This window comes from Pimephales promelas, chromosome 13, assembly GCF_988280905.1.
Source record: "Pimephales promelas chromosome 13, fPimPro1.hap1.1, whole genome shotgun sequence".
In the NCBI taxonomy this organism is placed as follows: Eukaryota; Metazoa; Chordata; class Actinopteri; order Cypriniformes; family Leuciscidae; genus Pimephales; species Pimephales promelas.
Window position 1 is genome coordinate 9,458,615 of NC_142781.1, and position 22,057 is coordinate 9,480,671.

At 40.3% G+C, this 22,057-nt stretch overlaps 2 protein-coding genes across 25 annotated transcripts in view; one reads left to right on the forward strand and one right to left on the reverse strand.

The window, feature by feature from the left end:
* nrxn3b (neurexin 3b) overlaps positions 1-22,057 on the reverse strand; it is a 431,860-nt gene that overhangs the window by 211,855 nt on the left and 197,948 nt on the right. The window lies entirely within an intron of this gene.
* Positions 6,270-8,439, forward strand: LOC148976493 (uncharacterized). Its single transcript, XM_089118446.1, has 2 exons — positions 6,270-8,064; positions 8,158-8,439. Exon 1 carries the CDS (start codon positions 6,350-6,352, stop codon positions 7,667-7,669), a length of 1,320 nt encoding a protein of 439 aa, XP_088974572.1. The 5' UTR covers positions 6,270-6,349; the 3' UTR covers positions 7,670-8,064; positions 8,158-8,439.

Genomic DNA, 22,057 nt, shown 5'->3' on the forward strand with positions numbered 1-22,057 from the left:
TCTCTGTCTTGTTTTGTCTGTGGATCATGTTTTCCCCTTAGGGGTATTTTTGTGCTTTTGTTTAAATGTATTTTTGAATTATAATGAATCCCATTGATCTCATGATGAGTCCTCACAATCCCTTTGACCAAAACCTGGCATAGACAAGTAGTTCTTGTCATTTTCATTAAAAAGCACTTGTTAAACGGTTAAATCATAGTAACAGACAAAATCTTTTTTTTTTTCCCTTCTCATGTTCTTATTTTTTGGAACCATTTTAACAGGTTGTTTTGTGACATAAAAAAATCTGGAAAATTCACTAACCAAGCAGTTTTATACTCAAGGCCATGTAATACCTATCATTATTGTGATAAGAAATGGACAGGTAGTTGTTGGCTTTGCCCCCTGTTTGTAATTAGACCTCGCTCACACACACACCTGCCTAAGGCTTTAGTGGAAATGACACTGTATAACAGCCTGGTCTGCCGTGACCATCCCATTAAAGTTCCTACAATTTAAATCTGCTTCACAGCTGCATAGAAGAGACCATTACTGCAAAAGTTCACACTGGAGCCAAAGCCATTTTCTTTATTTTCCAGGATCTGAAAAGCAGATGCAACCACACAATGCATTCAGTTTGAAAAAAATACAGACCAGACCACAATAAATACTTTGCAACACCAGCATTAAACTGGTGTGAAGATATATGACAACACCAGATTTACTGCATGCAAGATTTACACAATAAGGACAATTCTCTAAACTACGCAGGCTTGTTTCTGCCTCGGTATAACAAATAAAAACAAAAGGTAATTGTGACTTTTCATTGCAGACTTCTTTTCCGCAATGGCGAGTTTATGTCCTGCAATTCTGCAAGTTAAAAAGTCAAAAAAATATAAAGGTCAGCTAACACTTTTGACTTTACAACTCACAATTACGAGTTCATATCTCACAATTCTGACTTTTAACTTGCAATTGTGAGTTTATATCTTGCAATTGTGACCGGTTAAGAGTTTCTGAGTTGTTTTAATGGGAAGACACGCCCAGCGGAATTGAGCCACGGCACGATATTGAATACACCTGTGTGGCTCAATTAGGGAGGTTTGTTGGGTCCCGGTGGCTCTATAAAAAGTTTGTCTAAAGGCACCATTGTCATTCTTCTCCGTACTGCGTGTAACAAAAGTCTAAATGGTGATATTTCCTGTAGCTATTCCCTGGTGAGTCCTTTGACTTATTGCTCTTCTCCAGTTATAGATCACCGTCTAAATATGTGTTGTCATTAGGGATGTGCGTGCAGTGGCGAGCGCAGGTTGCATAAAGCTTACTGTAGCCTAATTGATCTTTCACTTTGAGGTAAGACAAATTATTGGGGTCTTTCTTAATTCTTGAAGGGGGAACTCTTTAGAAATTGATACACTATTTTGTGCTGTTACTGTATCATTTCAGGTGTGGTCCAGAGCGCTAGCTGCTGTTTTCTTAGGGGTTCTATACTCGTGGTGTCGCTGTTTGTCGGCTGGCTGTAGTGATTGGACGTTTGCGGTTTCGAACCGCTGTAGTGACCGAGCTCTTCCACAATCTCTGCCCTGACTGGTCTGTATGAAGGTTGCTGAATTATTGGGCATGCGTGTTTTATATGGACTATTAAAGTGAACTAGAACAACGAGAAGTTTGGTCTGTAACAGCAGCCGGAACAATTTTAAAGATTAATTGTGTTGATGTATTTTTCTTTCTTTTTTTCCTTTCTTTGATCTTGAACACTGTATTTGCCAGTTACGTCCACATGTGAATGATTTGACCTGTGATATGAGGCTTAGCTGAAGAGGAGAGTGTATTTGCTTTTTTTGTTTGGTTTCTTTTGAATTGTTTATCACTTGCTTTGATTTTGTTCACTGATTGTTGTGTGGTTTGTCTCTTCAGCTATTGCGGATGAATTACGGTCTCTTATTTGCTGTGGGTATTTAATTGGTAATTGTGTATGAGACCTATTTTTAGATGTTTTAAAATTAATGTCCCTCGTACAAAATAAACTTTGTATACTTTTGAAGTCACGTCTCTGTCTTTGACGCCATCTGAACCAGCAGGGTCCTTCTTATTTTTGTAATTCCTTTGGGGTTTATTTTTTTACTTTCCTGGGTGGAGAAGTAACCTAGGTGGCGTAGTCAGTTTTGTAATACATTTAGCCAAGGGTTACAATCTTGGCGCAGCCGGCAGGGTTTTATCGATTGGCGTGTAAAGCAAGACGTGACTTTAATGTTTTTTTGTTTTGTTTTTTTGTGTGATATTAATTTGTTTTTTTTGTAAAAAAAAAAACAACAACAAAAAAACAGCAGCTAGCGCATTAGAGTTCTTGTACTTTCCTCTCTCTTGTGTTTTCTGTCATTTAGACTGTCACTATGGAGGATGAGATGCAGCAATTGCGAGACTTGGTGGCCGAACTTAAGGCTGATAATGAACGCCTGCGGCAAGAACGTTCTGAGGTCCAGGCAAGTCCTAGTGTGGTGCCCTCTGAGTCTAATCATAGGGGGGCGGCACCTGATACGGGCCCAAGGTCTTCCTCCAATGGCAATTCAGTGGTGACGGAAAGGTTAATTTATGTCCCTAGGGAGAGGAAATGTCCTGTTTTTAGAGGGCGCACCGGAATTTCTTTGGCTGATTGGCTAGAGGAAGTGAAGGCCAGTATGCGTCTTCGCCACTTATCCAATATTGACAAAGCACACTTCCTGTATGACCATTTAGAGGGGGAAGCTAGGGAGGAAATAAAATTTAGGCCTAGTGAAGACCGGGAAGATCCAGATAAAGTTATTCAAATACTTACCGAGCTGTACGGCTGCCCGGATTCATATATTGTTTTGCAGGAGAGTTTCTTCTCTCGACGACAGCTAGAGGGGGAGACACTTCAGGAATTTTCACATGCTCTTTTTGGCTTGATGTCAAAGGTAATTAAAAATGCTCCAAATGGTATGCCTAATTCTGAGGTTCTTTTGCGTGACCAATTTGTTGAGTATGTTTTAGATTCTGCCCTTCGAAGGGAATTGAAACAGCTAGTACGCCAAAACCCTAGGGCTACCTTACTTGATGTTCGGGGGGAAGCCATTAGATGGGAACGTGAGGGTATAGCCAGGTCTACCAGGGATCGTAGTCTATCAACCTCTTCTACTTATGGGCTGCAGTATGGGGTTTATGGGTCAGCGCCAGCTTCAAGCTCAGAATTACAGGAGCTAAAAGAGATGCTTAAAAAGCAGCAAGAGCAGCTCGATCAGTTAACCCGTAATGTGACTTCACTTCAAAATGCCCCAAGTGTGCCTTCAAGTACTTTTAATAGGAGTTCAGTTATCTGTAGAAAGTGTCAACAGCCTGGCCATTTTGCCCGTGAATGTACTTCTCAAAATTGGTCATCAAGGGGTAACCCCACCACCTTACGTCACCTACAGCCAGAAGTGTTACGGCCCCAGCCCTCTGTTAGCTTTCAGGAAAACTAGAACCTTCTGTGCTCCTGAGCCACAGTTCAGAAGGGTATGTGTTTGGCTCAGATGCTGTTTTTCCTGATGTAGAGCACACAACCCCTTTATTGTCACCATGCCCCCACGTGACCGTTAATGTTGGTGGGGTCTTAGTCCCCTGTTTGTTAGACACTGGCTCCATGGTGTCGACGGTGACTGAAAGTTTTTATTTGAAGAACTTTAAGCCCTGGGGTTTAGAAAAACTTCACTCATGTCATTGGTTGCAGCTTAAGGCTGCCAATGGCTTAGATATTCCCTATATAGGCTATTTGGAACTGGATGTGGAAGTCTTTGGTAAAGTGATTCCTAAACGTGGCGTGCTCATAGTTAAAGATTGTCCAGGTACTTCTACTCAGGTCTCTGGTATTTTGGGCATGAATGTTATTCGAGAATGTTATCATGAATTGTTTGGGCAGTATGGGCCGACTCTCTTTGAAACCACTTTAGTGCAGCAGGCCCCTAATCCTTGGCAACAAGCCCTACAGAAGTGCCATCAAGTTCAAGTTCAGGCCCCTTCAGATTCTCCGGCCCGAGTTCGGGTTCGAGGAGGTAGGTGTATTCGGATGCCTGGTGGTACCATGAAGTTTATTGCAGCCACTTGTTCTCAGCAACATACAGGGTTGACGGTAGTATTTGAGCCTTCTAGTGGTGGGTTAGCAGCTGGTCTTCTGACTTCCCCTGCCATTGTTAAGGTAGTTCGGGGACAGGTTTATATTCCTGTAATTAATGTAGGAGTAGTGGATGTTAACCTCTATGGACGAACCGTTCTTGGTACCATTAGTCCAGTAACTGTGGTGAGTTTACCCCAAGGTGTAGAGGATGTTCCCCGGAGTGTACAGGCCACAATCTCTTCTCAGATGACTTTAGGTCCCATACAAGACAAGATAGATTCTCTGGATCTGTCTCCAATGACCCCTGAAGAACAGTGTGAGGTCAGGGCTTTATTATCTCAGTACTCTTCTGTGTTTTCAGCACATGACAGCGATTTGGGCTGTACTTCTTTGATCACACATGATATTCCCCTGATTGATGAGGTTCCAGTTAGACAGCGTTACCGACGTATTCCTCCCTCAGAATACGAAGCCGTTAAGGCTCATATTAATCAGTTGCTAGAAAATCAAATTATAAGAGAGAGTAGTAGCCCCTATGCATCTCCCATTGTCCTAGTGAAAAAAAAGGATGGTAGCCTGCGAATGTGCGTTGATTATCGTCAACTGAACAGTAAGACCAGAAAGGACTCATTTCCATTACCTAGAATTGAGGAGTCCTTGGACGCTCTCTCAGGTGCCAGGTGGTTCACAACAATGGATCTTGCTAGTGGCTATAATCAGGTCCCCGTGGCTGAGAAGGACCGGATGAAGACTGCTTTCTGCACCCCTTTTGGGTTATATGAGTGGAATAGGATGGCCTTCGGCCTGTGCAATGCACCTAGTACATTTCAGAGACTGATGGAGCGCATGTTTGGCTCGCAGCATTTTCAATCTTTGTTGCTTTATCTAGATGATGTCATCGTGTTCTCTTCCTCAGTGTCTGAGCATTTGCAGCGGCTGGAGGTGGTCCTGAAGCGTCTACAACAGGAAGGCTTGAAGGTCAAATTGGAGAAGTGTTCGTTCTTTCAGTCTGAGGTGAACTACCTGGGGCACTTGATTACTGCCCAAGGGGTGGGTACAGATCCGAAGAAAATTGAGGCAGTTGCTAATTGGCCGCCTCCACAACAGGTTTCAGAACTTCGGTCGTTTCTTGGCTTCGCCAGCTACTACAGACGGTTTGTGGAGGGGTTTGCAAAACTGGCTGCCCCGCTTCATCCCTTAGTAGCTGACCTGTCCGGAGCTAAGAGGAAGGGCCCAGCCCGGTCCTGTGTGGAGGTTTGGACAGAGGAGTGTCAGCAAAGTTTTGATGCCCTAAAGCAACGGTTGGTGAGTGCTCCCCTGTTGGCGTACGCTGACTTCTCTTTGCCATTTATCTTAGAAATCGATGCCAGTTATAGCGGATTGGGAGCAGTTCTGTCGCAGGAGCAGGAGGGCAGAGTTCGACCAGTAGCCTATGCCAGTCGTGGTTTGAGGCCTTCGGAGAGGAACATGTCCAATTATAGTTCCATGAAATTGGAATTTCTTGCCCTTAAATGGGCAATGGCTGAGAAATTTCGTGAGTACTTACTGGGACAGAAGTGTGTGGTCTACACTGATAATAATCCTCTGAGTTACCTTAATACCGCTAAACTTGGTGCTCTAGAACAAAGGTGGGCTGCACAACTCGCTGCTTTTGACTTCAGCATTAGGTATCGTTCTGGACGAAGTAATCGGAATGCCGATGCACTCTCCCGACAGCATCCTGTTGGACCTGTGCTTGAGAATATGATTCCGGGAAGTTCCCTGCCAAAGTCCCTCCAACAAGTCGCTTCTATCAGACCTCAGAGAGGCGTACAAGCATCCATTACCGCTTTCCCTGGCTATTCTGCGGCAGATTTACACAAGCTACAGGAGGCAGATGCAGTATTGGGAGAATTCCTGAAGCTGTGGAGGAGAGGGAGATACCCGTTACGTGAAGAGCAGCAGGGATTGTGTGCTGATGTAGGTAAACTCTTGAAACAGTGGAAACGATTACAAGTGAAGGATGGTGTGTTGTACCGTCAGTGTCACCATTCCCAGGGCGGCGAGGCCTTTCTTCAGCTCTTGCTCCCAACATCGTTGAAGACTATAGTGATGCAGCAGCTTCATGATGAGCATGGCCATCAGGGCGTGGAACGTACAACAGAGCTGGTGAGACAAATGTGTTTCTGGCCAGGTATGAGTGAGGATGTGAAGCGTTGGTGCCACCAATGTGAACGCTGTACTGTTGCCAAGGATGTTTTCCCTCGAGTGCAGACCTATATGGGTCATTTATTGGCTTCAAAGCCTAATCAAATTCTGGCCATTGATTTCACCCTGATTGAACCATCACAGAACGGAATGGAGAATGTTCTTGTGCTGACGGATGTGTTTTCTAAATATACCCAGGCTGTACCTACCCGTGACCAGAGAGCTTCTACGGTGGCAAAGGTGTTGGTACATGAGTGGTTCTACAAGTTTGGTGTTCCCAGTCGCATCCACTCGGATCAGGGGAGGAACTTTGAAAGCACCCTTATTCATCAGTTGTGTGCATTGTATGGCATTGAACGGAGTCGGACCACCCCAGCCCATCCTACTGGAAATGGTCAATGCGAGCGATTTAATCGCACTCTGCACAATCTGCTGCGTACTCTACCGTCTTGCAAGAAGAAGAACTGGGCAGCATATCTCCCTCAACTGGTTTTCTCCTACAACACTACCCCACATCAGTCTACGGGTGAATCGCCATATCTTTTAATGTTTGGGCAAGATCCACAATTGCCTATTGACTTCCTCTTGGGTAGAATTGAGACTCCTACTCAGGGCAGTGTCCATGACTGGATTTATGACCATCAAGCTAGACTTCAAGTGGCCTTTGACGGAGCTGGAAGTCGCATGAAGATTGCAGCGGAACGTAGAAAAGAGCGTCATGATCGGCGGGTACAGGATGATCCTTTGAGCCAAGGCCAGTTGGTGTATCTGCGGGACCTTTGTGTGCGAGGCCGGGCAAAGATCCAAGACCGCTGGAGTTCTGTTCTTTATAAAGTGCTGCGAGCCCCGACATCAGGCGGGTCAGTGTACACAATTGCTCCTGTTGAAGATTTGGAAAAAGTTAGACATGTGCATCGTACTTTGTTAAGAGCTCAACCAGCTGGCCAGAATTTGTCAGAGCCTCGTAATCCTCTCCTTTCGAATTCTGATCAATCATCGGTGGACTCTGGCGAGGATGATCTATTGGATGAAACTTGGCTAGTAGTGTCCACAGAGCGGGAGGTCCCTCCGGTGACGGTACCCATTGCTGTTCAGGCACCTTCAAGTTGTGCTCCACTCCTACCCCACAGCCCTGATGGTGTCCCCTTGTCATCGGGTAGAGTTCCGGAGCCTCCTCTGGTCCATGACTCTTTGCCTGGTAATCCCTTAGTGGCATCAGAGGGTACCACCACTACTGTAAGACCACTGCTACGTCGAACCACCCGAAGAAACGCAGGCTACCATTCCAATGCCCATCATTTGCCAGAGACAATGGGAGGCAGAAGGGGCAGTGTGAATTCGCAAGTAACTGTTGCTAGGGGGGTTTCTACTCTTTTTAGGCCTTGGAGTTAATATCGTCGGGTCGACGAATTTAAAAACTAGGGGGTAGAATGTGACCGGTTAAGAGTTTCTGAGTTGTTTTAATGGGAAGACACGCCCAGCGGAATTGAGCCACGGCACGATATTGAATACACCTGTGTGGCTCAATTAGGGAGGTTTGTTGGGTCCCGGTGGCTCTATAAAAAGTTTGTCTAAAGGCACCATTGTCATTCTTCTCCGTACTGCGTGTAACAAAAGTCTAAATGGTGATATTTCCTGTAGCTATTCCCTGGTGAGTCCTTTGACTTATTGCTCTTCTCCAGTTATAGATCACCGTCTAAATATGTGTTGTCATTAGGGATGTGCGTGCAGTGGCGAGCGCAGGTTGCATAAAGCTTACTGTAGCCTAATTGATCTTTCACTTTGAGGTAAGACAAATTATTGGGGTCTTTCTTAATTCTTGAAGGGGGAACTCTTTAGAAATTGATACACTATTTTGTGCTGTTACTGTATCATTTCAGGTGTGGTCCAGAGCGCTAGCTGCTGTTTTCTTAGGGGTTCTATACTCGTGGTGTCGCTGTTTGTCGGCTGGCTGTAGTGATTGGACGTTTGCGGTTTCGAACCGCTGTAGTGACCGAGCTCTTCCACAATCTCTGCCCTGACTGGTCTGTATGAAGGTTGCTGAATTATTGGGCATGCGTGTTTTATATGGACTATTAAAGTGAACTAGAACAACGAGAAGTTTGGTCTGTAACAGCAGCCGGAACAATTTTAAAGATTAATTGTGTTGATGTATTTTTCTTTCTTTTTTTCCTTTCTTTGATCTTGAACACTGTATTTGCCAGTTACGTCCACATGTGAATGATTTGACCTGTGATATGAGGCTTAGCTGAAGAGGAGAGTGTATTTGCTTTTTTTGTTTGGTTTCTTTTGAATTGTTTATCACTTGCTTTGATTTTGTTCACTGATTGTTGTGTGGTTTGTCTCTTCAGCTATTGCGGATGAATTACGGTCTCTTATTTGCTGTGGGTATTTAATTGGTAATTGTGTATGAGACCTATTTTTAGATGTTTTAAAATTAATGTCCCTCGTACAAAATAAACTTTGTATACTTTTGAAGTCACGTCTCTGTCTTTGACGCCATCTGAACCAGCAGGGTCCTTCTTATTTTTGTAATTCCTTTGGGGTTTATTTTTTTACTTTCCTGGGTGGAGAAGTAACCTAGGTGGCGTAGTCAGTTTTGTAATACCTTTAGCCAAGGGTTACACAATTTTAGCATGCCATTGTTTATGTAGTTTAGTACTGAATTTAGGGGACACTGTCTTATAGCATCTTCTTTTTTAAAGTCTAAGTCACATCTCAAAACAAACCTGAGTGATTATCTCAATCACCACAGCAACAGCTCAGGAAAAGTGTGGTTTGTTGATCCAAGTGGCAATTTCATATAACAGAAGGACAGTGACTTTAATCAAAATACACAGATTGCCCTCCAAAAGCCTTAATGCAACATCTCAACTGGATAAAAACCCGTCAACCGCTCTCTTAGGATTCAGGATGAAAAGAGAAGGATGAAAGTGAATCTGCTCGTATTGAATCACTTTACAGTATATATTGATTATACAGGCTCCATTGTTTATTAATGCATGCTAGTTTAAAGTCACCAGGCATATGTTCTCTATAATGTATAATGTAAATGTATAACTTATATAAAAATAAAAAGTAAAAATGTACGTAAAAAGTATCCAGCAGATAAGTAAAATGCATATATCCGACCACAGACATATCCGACCACATAAGAAAAAAAAAAGTTGCTGGTTTTGATTGTACTAAATTAAAATGCAGCAGTATGTGTAACATAATACCTACTTATAAACAGTAATACCAAACGGACATTTCAAAAGTGATGCAAATCAAGCGATTTGAAATCTATGATGAACTGACCATGAACCAATGTTCCAACGCATTCTCATCCTAGGGCGTCATATGTGACTCTTTTGACAATGCGTATACATCCAACGCACATGGCACCCTTTAGCATCAATATAACACGCTTCGGTTATGGGTAGGTTTAGTTCTGGGGTAGGGTTAGGGTTAGACCACTAGGAGACACCTTCTGGCTCATATATAACTGCGTCTCATATTGACGCTAAAGGGTGCCATGTGCGTTGGATTAATACGCATTGTCAAAAGCGTCAGTATATGAGGCCTTGGGATGAGAATGGGCTGAATGTTCCCTCTGAATTTTGTTACTGCAGTAGAACCCATATAAGGATGTGTGTGTATATATACTGTTTCACTGTATTTTCGATTAAATACCTTTGATACATATTACCCCTTATTTACACTGCACACGTCTGCCGCGCATTACGACTCCGAAAAGGTTTTATTCCGTCATTCACGCGGTGCCAACTCACATTTCAGAAGGGAGGCGACTATGCGCGAGACCACGGGATTTGCCTGTCTGATGTGGATTTTCTTGATTGTTGGGTTTCTACCTTACAGTCTATGGTTTCTATCTAGGATATATTGGTCTGCAATACAATGGAGTCTGCACAGTGTTTTTTTTTTTTTTTTTGAAATTGGCTGTTTTTCTTTTTTACTTTTATTTTGTAATTACGGTGCGGCTTGGCGCCCGTCGAAACTAGACTCGGCGCCTATCTTTAGCGAAGCGGCTGGGGCGTTTCTGAAACACGCCGCCAGAGTTGGGAAAGTTCAAAGTTCAGTTCACAAATGAGCTAGTTCAGTTCATAGTTCATACTTCACAATTTTGAACTAAGTTCACAAGTTCCAAAAATGAACTAGTTCATAATTATTTTTTTTTTCCATATGTTGCTGCAAGCTATTTTTTTTTATTTTTTATTATTATTGCCAAAACCAATATACAACCACAGACAGCAATGATTTTATCGGCGGGCAAAGTTTGCACAGAAATGTTTCCCATCCTCACCGACCTTGCCATAAAACTCATTTAAATTATCATACAACGCCTCCTCAATGCTTTGTCGACTAGATGGCGGCGGTGCGACACTGGTGGCTTGTGTTGCCAGATGGGATGTTTTTTTTTCTTTTTTTCGCTACATATTAAAGGGGTCATGAACTGGCTTTTTAAATTTTAATTATATTGTTGTCTGAGGTCAACTTATGACGTTCACTTGGTTTTTGCATTCAAAAACATCAAAATGAATAAGTAATAGGCTATTTTGTACCCAAGTTTTGAGCCTACCTGAAAAACGCTCGGTTTTTATGAGCGTCTCGCACTCAAGACTTGGAAGTAAACGGCCACTGCTGTGAGTGGATAACAGTTTTGCATATTATAATGAGTTTCAACTCACACGTCGATGCACTTGGGGGAGATGGTTCTGAAAACATTCAATGTTGTAAAATGGTAACCGTAATAATTCGCCCATACATGTTCGACCCAGAGTCGGTGTGTTGCACCATTCCTGTCAGATCCAATATAGACGGCACAGCACCGTTCTTTACTCTTAATCAGTCTGCAAATCTAGTCTTGTTTACAAAACAATCCTCAGCAAAATGAAGCGAACAGATGGACAATGTTTTACCTCATCAGCTGGAACGTCATTAAAAATAACATTTATCCATGCAGTCCTATTGGACTCCAGAGGACGCTTATACAGCGACTGTCTTCTTCCACAACCAGGCACTGCACAATATTTTGTATTGCTCGCTAGCTCGATCCGGTTTGTCATCACGAGGTAGGCATCTATGTTATTTAGCTATGCATGTAATGCACGAATCGGTGGGCGGGGCTAAACCGGCCGTGTTGAAGTAGGCGTTGATCTTCTTCTTCTGCGGGGGTGGGGTTTTATCCTCTTTGACGTCATAGTTCCCCACTTTGAAAAATGAGTCGTTTGCTGAGGCTGGTGCCAATAAAAGCTTTTATTGGACTAAAAAGGATGTTTTCAGTTCTGAAACGTACAGGATATTCTTATAATATGATGGCCTCTTAGATGTCAAAAGCTCAAGGAAATTTTGATTTCTCAGTTCATCACCCCTTTAAGTCCCGTTTACGTAGTGTTTTAGATGGATTTTCGCCTGGAAGGCTCAGTAGAAATCTGGCACCCTATTGATCGAAGGCAAATTGAGAGAGCGTTTGTTCACAGACACCAGAATAAACACGTTCACAGTAACATTCATCAGGCAGTAATACAGTACGTTCAGTTCATATTCGCCCAAAATATGAACGCGTTCAGGCACAACACTGTGTGCCGCGGCTGGTGTAAACACAAGCATTGACTTGTTAGGTACGTGCATTAGTAGGACTGATATAATGGGCAAGCGTGCTCCATCAAGCTTCATTTCAATCTCTGACTCTGAGCTCATTTTTGTGGAGGTGATCACAACCCAGAGCAGCACACCCCCACCACCAAACCCTGTTCCTGACACATCAGTCTGACAGTCCTGCTGTGAATTAAATCAAAACCACAGTCTGCATAAAACCAAGAACATTCTCTTCTGCCCTGAGGACACAAACCAACAAATCAGACCAAACCACAGCAAACAAATCCTCCACCAATCGAATGTAAAGACATGGTTCGTCTATCCCTGACCTCAACACAGCAATGCTATTTGAGTATGTGGACATAAATGTGACAGCATTTTTTTATTTATTTATATGTTTAGGATTCCTGAAGACCTGAACACATTTTGTATTGTAAATCCAGACAGCCAACAGTCTCTGTAAACACCGAAAGACAATAGCACAATAAACAAACTAACAAAAAAAGTGGACTAAAAAATTAGTTTTAATATTGCGGAATAGTGGTATCCTCTGCTAAGGGAACAAATGCTAACTTTACAACATCATATCACAACAAAAACAAAATGTTAAAAAATTGGTCATAGTCAACTAGTGCTGTGAGGTCAAGCCATATTCATTTATATAACAATTTATACAATGCCTTCCTGTACTTTAGAAACAGTAAAGAATGGTGCTAGCAAATCTAGTCATGGGTTAAATTCCCAGGGAAATCTAGAATTGATCAAATGTGTACCTTGAATGCAACACATGCTGCTTTAGATAACAACGTCTGCCAAATGTAATACATGTAAATGTACAATACATATTAATTCAAAGCAGCTTTCTAAACAAGAAAAAGAAAACATCAGCAGCAGCGCTAGGGAAGATAATAGTGTCATTATTCAGCTCAATTTAGTTCAATTTTGTTTGAATTCAATTCAATATCAGTGTCGATGTTGCAAAGTTAGTGCCATTATCCAGCTCAATTCAGTTCAAATGTTGTTCTCATCCAATTGTGTCAGTCTGGTTAAACAAGATGTAGAGATTTTTTGGGTCCATACCAATAAATTATAACCAATGGCTTGCCTTGAGAATATGTATTGGATTTGATGAAAATCATATTTCCCAACCACTGATGAAGTATGTTCAGCTGGTAAGGGAGTGAATCTGTATTTAAAATAATAAAAAATTATAAGCATAGAGAAATACAAAAGAACAAAAATACAAATTAAATAAGTATAGTGCTTTATGTTTTTCAGGTACATCTAACTGTATTCAGTTACAGACATTGAACAATCAAATGCAAAATAACATGACATAGTCTTCACTATAAATAAAATATAATAAATATAATTAATAATACAATTTACCTTTATTTAATAATTAAAGGCCAACTGAAGTGCAGTTGGAGCATACTGAATGGCTGGAGCATACTGAATGGCTCCTCCCTCTTTTCAAATAGCCAATAGTGTTTAGTTTACCTCACAGACTGCAATTTGTAATGGACAGCACCATGGAAGCGAAACCGAACGCTGAAGATATGGTGATAACCGTATCAACCGTATGATAATTCATAGCCTTTAGGCTAACATATTCAAACTAAAAGCTAAAAAGTGTACATTTTGATTTCAGGGGCCCTTTAAAGCTACATAAGTGGTTTTCTCATTTGTTGTTTGATTATTATTGGTGGTGGCAGACTGCAGCAGGGATATTAGGCTGCTGTCACTTTAACACGAACGCACAGATCCAATATGATGATACACATCCGTTTTCTTGTTTACAACACATAACCGCCTGCGTTTTAAGGGGTGCAATATAACATGTATTTGTGTTTTTTCTTATTTTTCATAAATTTCACGTTTATTGTAAGCCGCTTTCTCCTCTGTCATTTGAATGACTGGTTGACTTCCTGAGTCTATGAAACCACTCCCTCAGAAACAGGCAATGGGCTCAGATTGGTTAGTTTGTTGTTGTATGTGTGTTCCTGTCAAATGTAAATAATGGTGTCGATACTGCAGTATCAGTTTGAGCCAGAATCAGACCCAGAAAGCGGCAATGAAGAGAGTCAAGCAGAACCTCACCACACGGCTCTTACAAAACATTCCTGAATGGTAATTTGCCTATATATATATATATATATATATATATATATATATTACTTTATAAACGTTTGTCTTACACAAAATAGCATTGAACTAACTGGCTACTATATACACAAACAGCGTTGGCACTTGTTTACGTTCTTGATCAAATCGAAAAATAACACCATAGGGTGACCATATTTTGATGACCAAAAACGAGGACACTCGGCCCAGCAAACACATGGGCCAATTTCAATACATTTAAAGTAGGTTATGCCTCCTCTGTATGGATAGAAAATTGTTATATTGTTATATGAAAACAGGACATGTCCTGGGAAAACAGGACAGTTGGTCACCCTAAAAATAAAAATACATTTACAACATTAGGACCTATACAAAATTTAGGTCCATATGTTTGTACGCGTTTGTCGTAGACACAAAACTTGATAACTAGTAGCCTAGTGGCTATAAAGCCAGCACTGGCATTTGAAAAAAATAAAATAAAATAAATAAAACACAAGGCTACATCTGAAATTATACATACCAATACATTTAAAATGATTAAGTCTGAGCCGACTTACAGGTTGTGGCCCAACAACTGCTGCCTCTGGTTTTAAAGTTGGAACTGCTTCATGTTTAAGTAACAGTTTCTTGATGAATCCGGCATTGAATTTGTGGAGATTCTGGAAGCTGTCTCCCGTAAAATGTGCAGCACAGAGAGCTAGATTACGACCGTCATTTTCAGGAACATAATCAAACATAAATTGTATCCATTGTTGACGAAGTACAGCATCTGTGGGAAGCTCGAACACAGAAGACCTGACAGCTGGGTGAACATAACACACTCGACGAGCCGCAGAAATATGCGCATGCCCTTTTCTGCATATTCCGGAGGGAGGGGTTGATGCAAATGTATGGGTTAGTGACGTCTAAAACCCAGCTGTAGTCCCAATCGAGTCATTTTTGTAGGCATTAAAATTCCTGATTTTTAAAAGATGATATCTCTGCTTACATTGAACTTTCACCGCTGCAACTTTGCAGATACTGTTCATGCACCAACAGCAACATTACACACTATTTAAAATAAAAAAAAAGTGAAATTGCAATCAACCACCCCTTTAAGTGGATACTCACCGAGATGGCCATTTTGACTTATTTTTGCATGCACGTGTCCATTCAAGCTCAAAAGAAGAGACAAAGGCAATGAATTTGGTGTCCACATGCTGTCTGCGCACAGTACAGTAGTACTTCGCAATATCAATGCTAAAACGATATTTTGTGCAGCTCAAATAGTATACTAAATACATATATAATGCTAATGTGTAATTCTATAGAGCTTTTATAATAATAATTATTATGATAATAATTTATCATCAAATTATATAGCAACCACTGTATTTATTGAGTACATCTAGTGAGATAACAGTAGTATAGTGTGCACTTGTTTTACTTTGACCACAAATTCATCTATAACTATGGAAGCTTTTTCCACCACAAAATACATATTAAAAAGGTAATTGCGACTTTTTATCTCACAATTCTGACTTCTTTTCTCACAATTGCTAGTTCACATCCAGCAATTCTGATGATTTTCTCACAATTGTAATTCTGACTTTTTTATTTTCTTTTTAAAGTGGCAAAAATGACCTTTTTTCTCTCTCAGAATTGCGAGTTATAATGTCAGAAAAGTGAGATATTAACTTATAATTCTGAGAAAAAAGGTCATTCTTTTTCCCCAGACTTTAAAAAGAAAAGAAAAAAAAACGTCAGAATAGAGGGATAAAAAGTTGCAATTATCTTATAAAATTGTTTTATTCTGACGGAAATAAGCTTCCATATATATAACACTAAACAACATCTCAATAGACGAATGTATTGGACTTTGCAATCATCCGTTCTGAGGGGAAATGTTCCGTTTTTGGTCTCCTGGCTAAACTGACTAGGACTCATGCTCCCTACTGATATGATTCATCTGCCTCAGCACCATCAATCTACAGTCCTATCCTGAGAGCTGCTTAACACCTTCCCATCAGGCTCATAAGATATGGTCCTGTTGCCATCATAGATCAAACATCGCATAGCAGTGATGGTCTTCAATCACAAGCCTTCCACTAGATAGAGAGTCCCTTCACATGATCATGTACGGGCGGCGCCATACATCCTGGAAGAGCCCATGTGTCAAGCAGAAAGGATATAGACACAGCACATCAAAAAAAAAAAATGTCTGTTAGGAAATACAAATGAAAATGAAAAAAAAGAAGAAGAAGAAAAAAGAAAACATTATCACAACACACAGACGCTTTGACGAAGATGCCACCCCCCCCCCCCCCCAAAAAAAAAAATAATAAAATAAAATAAAAATTAAGGAGGGCCTTCAAAGCAAACACATAAATGCTCACAGCTTAGCTTTCGTATCTCCCCTTTAAATGAAAAATGTCCTAAAGGGAGTTTATGCACTTTAATTTAAGTTCCCATAAGAATTATACCAGCCATTGCATGGCTAAACATAGCTCTATTACTCAGAGTGTTCCTTCTGCAGAAATGATAATGGATAATTGAAACCCAAAGCTCGTGAAATAATCATCATTATGAGCGGAAGACGGCTGTTCGGCTTTACATCTTTTAGAACTCACTTGCAATGAGCTCACAATGGGAAGGATCCTGGTAAAGTGAACACGGACTCGAGCCAAACGCATACCATATGATTTCAGATTGTAAAAGATTTTTCACTTAAATTGTGTGTACACTGTGGTTGCACTACTTCAGACTGAATTATGACAGTCAGATGCTATGACATCAAAGTGGTTTGTAGTTCATTTGTTATATATTACTGAATTACCATATAAATGGTTTAAAGTTACATTATATGTCATATAAACATTACATTCAATTTTAATGTAAAAAACTTTCAAATTTATTGGTATCGGCACATGGTCTAAAAGGGTTGTCCCTATTCTCTTAATGAGTAATGGATGTGTTTTGAGTGTAAAAGCCAGTTGCGCACGCTATTAACATGGCATTTACTGGCACTGAATTGATAGGGTGTGTATGATAGGGCCCTAAATGTGAGAATACAGTTACATCTACAGTATACAAGCTCTAAATACCTAGGAAATCGGCCTTTGATATGTCATGTATGCTCTCTTGTTAATTTTTTTTTGTGTGTGTGTGTGTTTCTGTGATGTCAGCAACTATTTTTGTTGGTATTATGGCTAACACTTTACAATAAGGTTAATTAGTTAACTACATTAGTTAACAAACTAATAATGAACAGCACTTTTATTTATTAATCTGTGTAAATGTTAATTTCAATGTTTACTAATACTTTATTCAAATCTTGTTAACATTAGTTAATGCGCTGTGAACTAGAGCTGTCGCGGTTATGGAATTTCCCTTCCGAGATGCGGTATTACCGCCATTTATTTATTTATTTAATTTATGTATTTGTTGCTATATAAATAAAGTTTACGATGTGGACAAAAACGAGGACATTTTCAGTAACCAATGTAACCGAAACTAAACAGCGTCTACAGTATATGCGCATTGAAAGACTTTCACTCAGCTCGCATATTGTTATGACAACGGATTTGAGCGAGTCATTGAACCGTTCATTCAACGAACACGTTTAAAAAAAGCTGATTCTTTAAAAGAGATGTAAAGAAACAAGATGTTAGGCTAATTATTTTTAACTTTGAGGTTCAACTTTTCAAGGCTCAGCTGAGCACCAATGCGTCGCATGGGCAACGCTGACTCTGATGCTTCACTTAGACTAATATAGCATTGATTCAATGCGTGACTCGCTGATTTTATTTCACCGCGGCTTCCTTGTGCTGTGGGATGCTGACCAGCGCTGCTGCTGTCGCGCATTTATGGGAAAATACCCGTGAAAAGAACGTTAATGATGATGTGACAAATATTTCGCTTCCCTTTGACACGACAAGCTTTTCACGACTTCAAAGACAGATGCAGGTAATTGCACACGCTCTGCCGATCTCTCTCATTCACTGTCTGTGTGAAGCCTGTAGGCTACACATCACCATGATAAACAGTATTGTTATCATTATGAACTTGTTTAACATTCAATACACATGCATTAAGTTCAAAACAAGAAGGGTATAGCTTTATAAAAAAAAAAAACGTGAATATCGTGGTTGCTGCGGTTACGTGCAATCCTCTGCGGTTGACTTGTCAGAAGCGCGGTACTACAATATTGCGGTTACCGCGACAGCCCTACTGTGAACTAACGCGAACAAACAATGAACAGCTTTATTTTTATTAACTAACATCAAAAAAAAAATTAACAAATACAGTAACAAATGTATTGCTCATGGTTAGTTCAGGTTAGTTAATATATTAACTAATGGACCTTATTGTAAAGTGTTAACGTGTTATGATATGTTGATAAATTGGCATGTTATCTTGGACACAAAACTGATTCAGTACACGTTAAAATGTATCACACAATCTGACAAGCAGCAACCATAAAGGACAACAGAAAGCACACAGCCAGCTTTTAACTCCATAAGTAAAATAATAATGTTAAACCAGTGCATCGATCTCCACTCGTTTCATCTGAACAACGGTGTTGGTGTGATGCCAAATGGACACTGAGCCAAACAAGACACTTCCTTTATTTATCGTGTCGTCTTTTGAAGGTGAGGGTGGAAAATCGGTCTCAAAATAACACAAAACCTAACACACATCTCTCTCTTCATCTCCTGAGAGGCTCAGCTAATTGTAAAAGACTCATTAGCCAAAACCGTCTACACCGAGTGCATCCATCAGACAGTGAACCCTGCAATAAATCACTCGGATTTCTGCCCTCGCAGGCTGAGTAAGGGGCAGTCGAGGGCACCAATAAAACCCATCGAGCTGCTGCAGTGGGAAGGGCCCGATGTCAGGAATGAGGGACCACACCACTGCCAAATGTAGACAGCCAACAGCAGGACAGATGCTGCGCCACCAACCTGGCATGTTCGTAAGACCCTTCATCCAAGCCAGTACACATCTCAGTCTTTCATCACCATATATGATTACAACAGCACAGAGCTGAAGTGCAGGGAGTACACAACGCTACCGAATCACAGACAAACCAATCAGCAAGCATGATCAGGACGGGGAGCGAAGCTGGTGCCAAGACCCTAGTGAGAGAATGCAGCATCTGTGTAATTGGCTGGGAAAGATCAGAGACAAAGCCATTCAGAACATCTACCTAGAGCAAGCGCCTTGGGACAGAGATGAGATTTGTTTCTCAAAAAAAGAACTGTACAAAAGATTCTAAAGAATGGTGACATCAATGGGATGAACAGATTTACTGGAAACAAAAGAAAGGGAAACATGCTGCTTTGTGGAATGGCTTGAGAATTTTCGGTTTATTACAGTACCTGAGGGCAATGTGACCTGATTGTCGATTTAAGTTGATGGTAAAAACTAAGCATTTGATATACTTGACTGCAGAATTTTGAACAGAAGCAGGGGCTGTCAAACTCCAAAAAATGAAGAAGAAAAAAAAACACCATAAAACAAGTTTTCTGGAGTAATACAACTTTCAGAAGAAGAAAACCACTTTATTTTTTACTTTTACTTCAACTCAACTCCAGCGCAAAATGAACCTTTGGTCTAATAAAACATCGGTACCTAGTCAACCGTTCTCTGAGATTTGTTTTCATGATAATCGAATGTAAAAAGTTTTATCTCTAAAAACTGTTCAGCGTATAATGCTAGTACTGGGGGCATTTACTAAGTGAAAATAAATCGCTAGTTAATACCACTAACAAGGCTCAAAATAGCCCCACACTCACACAGTAACATAATGAGGGTCCATACATGCAAAACGAAGCATTGAGAACTTTGTAAGTGTACGGACCGTTTAATAAGAAGATACTTATTAGACACTTCGTGTATACAGACAGGAGCCATCTTAGAAAAATAGTCTCGATAAGTCGATCCCCGAAACGCCGTTCATGCAGTTCAGAAGTTCGCTGAACTTCGTACAGTTCAGCACACTTGGCACGTCGTTCGTGGTTTGACTTTTCGTGACTGTTTTCCAAGATGGTTCCTGTCTGTATACACGAAGTGAACTGTCTTCATAAAGTATCTTCTTATTAAACGGTCTGTACACTTAAAAAGTTATCAATGCTTCGTTTTGCATGTATGGACCCTCATTATGCTACTGTGTTAGTGTGGGGCTATTTTGAGCCTTGTTAGTGGTATAAACTAGCGATTTCTTTTTACTTAGTAAATGCCCCCAGTACTAGCATATATGCTAAACAGTTTTTAGAAATAAAACTCTTTACATTCGATTATCATGAAAACAAATCTTAGAAAAGGTTCATTTTGCGCCGGAATTCTCTTTTTAAAGGGAATTTTACACAAACAATAAATATGCCTTACAATCATCCATTTAAAAACATGATCTCTGCAGGAATAAAATAGTTCCATTTGATTTACACAATTGAAGTTTTTTTTAATTCAGACCTGAATTGAAGTAGTTATTCACTGAACAACATTCAAACTTGCTATGTCATAATCCAGTGTAGTCTCATCCCAAGACGTCATAGAACTGACTTCTTGGGACGTCTTTTGACCATACATCAACATCCGCCTTTTCAGGGTACCCTTAAACGTCGGTTAGATGACATTATCGGACCCTAACCCTACCCCAGACCTAAACCTACCCCTAAACCTACTCCTAAACCTAACCGATGATAAAGGTAAAGCGTCAGTTGTATGACGGCCCGGGATCGTCATGCAACCGACGATTAAGAGTACCCTAAAAGGTGGATGTTGACGTATGGTCAAAAGACGTCCTAAGGGACTTCTTGGGATGAGACTGTGTTACATAATCTGACATCGATGTTGTGATATCTACCGTGCATTTGTATATACAGTATGAAAATGTGAATGAGATTTTAGTAATGCAACTGAATCAAGATTATCGGTAGATAACAGCTTTAATCTCAGTCTCTTCCAAACAAAAAGCTACAGTATGGTTTCAGATGACTGAGAATAAAGTCACATGTACTTTTATGATGCATTCTGGTCCTTTATGGAGCTTGATAGCCAGTAATTTGGATGCTTTAAACAAATGGAAAAGCAGTCTCAAACAGTCTGCTAAATATCACCTTTTGTCTTCCGAGAAAGTCACACACAACATGGACTGCCATGAGGGTGAGTAAATGATAACATAATGCTAATTTTGTAATTATATTAACACCTATATAATTGAATAATAATAAAAAAAAAACTGACAACTGACTACTATGTATGCAAACTGCATTCAATATTACAAAAGCCTAACTTGATAGGGCCAAGCACTCTGTCATTTCATCCAAAACCATTTAAAATTCTATGATCAAGGCATGTCACAAATTGGCTCACATTTGATCAAATTGGACAATTTCACTACTGTGTCCTCCCATTTTTGACCCCCATATTTATCTCAGTCAAAAGCTCTCCATCCGTCTCACGTACATGTGAAACAATTTCAAAAGGCAGACCCTGGAGGCATCAGTCCTGTCTGGTAATTGGGTCCCTTGTCACCCATTGAATGCAATAACAACATTCTTGGGCTCAGCCTTAATCTAAATGACATCGGTGTCCTAGTTTGCTTCCTGAGTGTTATATTCCTCGGAAAGGTTACGACAGAGTTGCAGTCTATTAGAGGCATTTCATCCAGGAGAGTCGATAAGCGCAGAAAACGTGGAAAAATAACCATATGAAATTAAACCTCTATCAATGATCACAGAAGGGAAAATGTGCAAATGATGTTACAGCTGTAGTTTAATTACAAGTTTCTTTTTTGTTTTTCTATATCCTCCCACCCCCCTTTTTGTCTAGGTAAACAGATTTATTGTTTAAAGTAAATGACCAACGAGTAGTATGGATGGTTATTGACAAAGAGTTTCGAGAAATTGATTGGATATTTAAGCACAAGCTCTTGATTTTATTCAATTCAATTTCGATATTCAATTTATCTCAATCAACATCCTCAACTAATGTTGTAATCTCTGGTAGTTGGTACAATACTATAATGTTAAAGGTTAAAATTAACAACAGAGTCAAAACCTATTTGCTAAT